This window comes from Tursiops truncatus, chromosome 15 (genome assembly GCF_011762595.2).
Source record: "Tursiops truncatus isolate mTurTru1 chromosome 15, mTurTru1.mat.Y, whole genome shotgun sequence".
NCBI classification, from domain to species: domain Eukaryota; kingdom Metazoa; phylum Chordata; class Mammalia; order Artiodactyla; family Delphinidae; genus Tursiops; species Tursiops truncatus.
This window is the reverse complement of record NC_047048.1, coordinates 42,898,691-42,903,934: the sequence shown is the minus strand read 5'-3', so window position 1 is coordinate 42,903,934 and position 5,244 is coordinate 42,898,691. Positions and strand designations below refer to the sequence as shown.

General features: G+C 57.7%; 1 protein-coding gene across 1 annotated transcript; it reads left to right on the top strand.

The window, feature by feature from the left end:
* Positions 1–456: 456 nt before the first annotated feature.
* On the top strand, positions 457–4,526 carry THBD (thrombomodulin). The gene has a single exon (XM_004327521.4). The coding sequence runs from the start codon at positions 905–907 to the stop codon at positions 2,657–2,659; it is 1,755 nt and encodes a 584-aa protein (XP_004327569.3). The 5' UTR covers positions 457–904; the 3' UTR covers positions 2,660–4,526.
* The last annotated feature ends 718 nt before the right edge of the window (positions 4,527–5,244 follow it).

Below are 5,244 nucleotides of genomic sequence, written 5' to 3'. Positions count from 1 at the left end.
GCAAGACCTTGCCGCCCTGACAGTGTCCCCACGACTTTCTCACGCGATGAGATGAGCTCTGGCCGTGGCAGCTGGCGCTCAGGGGCTCGTGGGTCCCCACTTGGGGACCGGGTGTGAGGCCAGTCCTCCTCCTGTGAGCGTGGTCGCCTTAGCCACGCCCGCTGTCTCCAAGCACCTCCTTCTCCGGAGCTAGGCGCCCTGGCCGGGGAGGGTGTGGTTCGCTCTCCTTGCGCTCGTGTTTTTTGGGGCAAGCCACGCCCTAGGCAGCCCCTCCCAAAACCCTCTGGGTGGCGGGCACCTCCTCCCGCAGCCCTGCAGGTCCTGGGCGCTACGTCCCCACCTCTCATTCCAAGCCTTCCTCGCCCAGTCTCCTCTTCCCAGAGCTCCGCAATCCAGCCTTTTCCTTGAAATAGGTGGTAACAACACATTGATGAAGGAAAAGAAAGAGGACCGGAGATTAAGGAGGGCTGCGGGTTAAGCCCCTTGTAGGGCTGCACGCGTGGGGCGGGTCCTGTCGCCGCGCTGACAGAGGTGCTGTCCTCCCGGGAGGCTGCGCTGCTGGCCCCGCCCGAGGACCTCCCAGCCGGGACCGAGTTTACTCATCCCCGCGAGGTGATCCCGGGCGCGAGGGCGGGCGCAGGGCGCCCGGAGAACCCAGTAATCCGAGAATGCAGCATCAGCCCTTCCCACCAGGCACTTCCTTCCTTTTCCCGAACGTCCAGGGAGGGGGGCCGCGCACTTATAAACTCGGGCCCTGGCCCGCCCGCCTGTCAGAGGCTGCCTCGCTGGGGCTGCGCGACGCAGCCGGACGCGCCTAGTCCGGGACCGACGCGAGCGGCTGTCGCCGGCGGCGCCCTGCGCCTCTCAGCCCCGGCCGGGCCCCTGCGCGCGGCGTGCGGACACTATGCTCCGCGTCCTGCTCCTCGGCGTGTTGGCCCCCGCCGGCCTGGGGCTCCCGGCGCCCCCGGAGCCGCAGCCCCTCGGCAGCCAGTGCGTCGAGCACGACTGCTTCGCTCTCTTCCGGGGTCCCGCGACTTTCCTCGCCGCCAGCCGGGTCTGCGAGCAGCTGCGGGGCCACCTGATGACCGTGCGCTCCTCGGTTGCAGCGGATGTCATCTCCCTGCTACTGAGTGGCGACGGCGGCGATGGCCCGCGGCTCTGGATCGGCCTGCAGCTCCCGCCCGGCTGCGGCGACCCGGGGCACCACGAGCCCTTGCGCGGCTTCCAGTGGGTTACGGGCGACAACCGCACCAGCTACAGCAGGTGGGCGCGGCATCACGACGACGGGACGCCCCTCTGCGGTCCGCTGTGCGTCGCCGTCTCGGCGGCCGGGGCTCTGGCACCGGGAGAGCCGGCCTGGGAGGAGCTGCAGTGCGGCGCGGAGGCCAACGGCTTCCTCTGCGAGTTCAACTTCGCCGCCTCCTGCCGGCCGCTGGTTGTGGAGCCCGGCGCCGCGGCGGCCGCCGGCGTCTCCGTCACCTACAGCACCCCGTTCGGGGCCCGCGGCGCGGACTTCCAAGCGCTGCCGCTGGGCAGCTCGGCCGCCGTGATGCCCCTCGGGGTGAAGCTGGAGTGCGCGGTGCCGCCCGCTGAGGCCGAGGCGCGCTGGGGCCGGGAGGCGCCGGGCGCCTGGGCCTGCAGCGTGGAGGGCGGCGGCTGCGAGCACGCGTGCAACGAGACCGCCGGGGCGTCGAGCTGCCTCTGCCCCGCCGACACCGCCCTGCAGGCGGACGGGCGCTCCTGTGCGGTGCCGGCCGAGCACCCGTGCCACCAACTCTGCGAGCACTTCTGCGTCCCCGGCTTCCCCGACGCGCCCACCAACTACACGTGCATGTGCGCGACGGGCTACCGGCTGGCTGCGGACCAGCACCGGTGTGAGGACGTGGATGACTGCACGCAGGTGCCCAGTCCGTGCCCGCAGAGCTGTGTCAACACGAAGGGCGGCTTCCAGTGCCACTGCTTCTCCGGCTTCGACCTGGTGGACGGCGAGTGCGTGGAGACTGTGGACCCGTGCTTCGGCACTAACTGCGAGTACCAGTGCCAGCCCATGGGCAGAACTGACTACCTCTGCATCTGCGCCGAGGGCTTCGTGCCCATCCCCCACGCCCCGCACAGGTGCCAGATGTTCTGCAACCAGACTTCGTGCCCGGCCGACTGTGACCCCAACAACCTGGCGGTCTGCCGGTGCCCCGAGGGCTACATCCTGGACGAGGGCTCCGTGTGCACGGACATCAACGAGTGCAACAACGGCTACTGCCCTGGCGAGTGCCGCAACCTCCCTGGCACCTACGAGTGCATCTGCGGGCCCGACACGGCCCTCTTCGGCCAGGCTGGCACCGACTGTGACCCCATCAAGGTGAGCGGCCGCGACCAGGGCGGCGACGAGGAGGACGGCGGCTCTGGGGTGCTCCCGGGCAGCCCGACTCCCGGCGCCACCCCTCGCCCCTCGCCCCCGCCCGCGGGGCCTCTGCATTCGGGTGTGCTCGTCGGCATCTCCATCGCGAGCCTGTCTCTGGTCGTGGCGCTTTTGGCGCTCCTCTGCCACCTGCGCAAGAAGCAAGGCACCTCGCGGGCGGAGCTGGAGTACAAGTGCGGGGTCCCCTCCAAGGAGGTGGTACTGCAGCACGTGAAGACCGAGCGGACGCCTCAGAAACTCTGAGGGACCTCCCTCCCTGGCCCAGGTGTTGGGTGGCCTTTTCCTCCCTCCTGGGCCTCATTGCTCCTCCCCTCTCCAGCCTTTCTCTCCCACTACCCCAAAGCACCTTGGCTGGCGTCAGAACCGGAGAAGACGCTCGCTCCTCTTCTCTCGCTGCTTCTACACTTGGCTGTGGGGGCGGGGGGGGCGCGTTGGAAGAAGTATGGCCCCAGCCATTTCTATGATGTCATCGGACAAGTGGGCAGAGTTGGCAGTTTTATAGTGACAAGATTGCGAAGTGTCCGATGCCCTCACCGAGGGGCACAGGAGGGGTGAGTGTTCTTGGTTGGTAGCCTTGGGGCAGACTTCATCCCAGTGGACTAAGTGAAGTGTAATTGAGTCATAGATAATGACCAAGATATTTATTTTGTAAGTATTTTTTGTTCTTCGGCTTCTTTCCCTTACCCTTGTGTCTCCGGCACTCACTTTGTATCTCTCCCTCCTTTCTCCCTTCCCCTCTCTCCCCTTCCCTGTCTATATATTTATGTGCTCCCACTTGTCCTGGGGCCCTTATACTATCTTTTCCAGCCCTCTCGCATTTATGAAGCCAAGCGGCATTTCAGCCCTTTCATTTCTCCCAATTGACCCCTCCCAGGAACTCGGCCAACCCACCTGAGCCACCCTACCTGTATTGGACCCTACTTCTGCCCTTAGCTGTCTGCCTGGGCAGAACTGTTATGTGAAACAGAAACAAAAACACTAGAAATAAGAATGCTTGGGAATTTGTTCTTTCAGCAGATTTGCTAATTTGTCCTGAAATTTCAGGCCTCCACAGCAATATCATTTTAACAAAGGTTAAGATGTGAAGGGCATTTGTTAGACTAATGTTGCTGGACTACCACAGGAATTCAACGCAAGGAGATTTTCATTTTTATTTTTAAACAATGAACCTCCGTTTTATTGTTGTTGTTGTTTTGATTTGGACTGAAAAGTAGTCATTGTTGTTAAGCTTCTTATGCAGTGTCTTTTCCCATTATTATTATTCCTATTATTATTGAGTTATTTTTGACAATGTTGAAAATGTTTGTTCACATGGTCGCTCTAAACTGAGAGAAGATGGAAGCACCTCCCGGGAGACAGTGTAAGAAAGTTTTGAGCTGCAGGATTCATGCCAATGACCATTTGGACTCTTACCGTTCGTGTCATTTGTAGGCCCAAATAAAACCAGCTCTACTGGTGTCTTGAATTTGGGAGCTTGGGGATGCAGCCTGGAGCATGGCCAATGAGGGCCTCACCTTGATCAGGCCCTCGAGAAGTTCTCCCAGTTCGGAGGGGCCTTCTAAGCCCAGCCGTTTGGAACGTGGTCCAGAGACAAGAGGCTGGAGCTGCCCCTGCCAGCTGGTTAGAAATGCAGACACTCAGGCTCCATCCCACCTACTGCACAAGAATCTGCATTTTAATGAGATCAGCAGGGGGTTGTCTGCTTCGTATATTTGAGGAGAGCTGTCCCAGACAGCTTCCAACATTCTGGAATAGATTAAATGTGGATAAGTAATAAGTAGCAGGCCGAGTCAGGCCCTATATTCTCAAGAAACTGAGGAATTTTCCTTTTATAGCTTTGCTTTCTGGTAGAAAAGCCTAGGTACCCACCTTTAGACATTGCCACACAGGGTCTTTGGTTCAAGTAAGCTAGGAATGAAATGCTTCGTGCTTCTGTGTATGGAGAAAAGCGTATCATGTAAATGTATCTTTTGTAATGCAAAGGTTTTCCTCGACCGTTTTGTAAACTCAGCACATTTGTACATAGTTATTTATTTATTGGAGATAAACTAGAACACAGGCAAAACTCCTGCTTATGACATCACAAGTGGAAAATAAACAAATAACAGTGCTCTTGGGTTTTGTGTCTGTTCACCTCTCTCCCCCAGCCCCCTCATTTTATGTTATTAAACCAGGCTCATGGACAATGTGGATGCCAAGAGGTGCCTTTAAAGGCTGAGCCCCCACCCCGTCACTAGCTCCGTCTGCTCCAGGCTCCATCTCTGACTTTCAGAGACCTTTCCAGTGGAGATTGTTTTCACTGTAGAAGGACTTCATGTTATGTCTGTGTGCACAAATATTTATTTTTTCCTTCTGTAACCATAACAACTTCATACACAGGACTTACGCCTAAGTGTTTTAAAATATATTATAGGATTATTTGTTGGGACGAGTTAAACAGTCCTTCTTGGGGCATCTCTTAGAATCTTGGCTGTGTCCCTCTGTGAATGCTTTGGCATTATCTGCTCTCAGAGATATGCAAACACAAAAGTCAGTCTGTGGCTCAGAGACCAAGGTCTCATGCAGCATTAAATCATCCTCATTTCTCTTGGAGAGAGGAAACACTGTCTTTTTAATAACACATTTCCTGGGCCCCTTTTCCTGGGATGGTGAAACTGGCTGAATTTTATATGCAGTGTTCTGAAAGTTTCAGAAAGCAAAAGTTGGAAGAAAATTGAATTCAGTCAAATATCCAAATATTTTTATACATTTGGATCATGCCGAATTTCTCAGTTTTAATCTGAGTAGTTGCTGTCGTGAAGATGCAGTTGGAGATGTCAACGTCCATC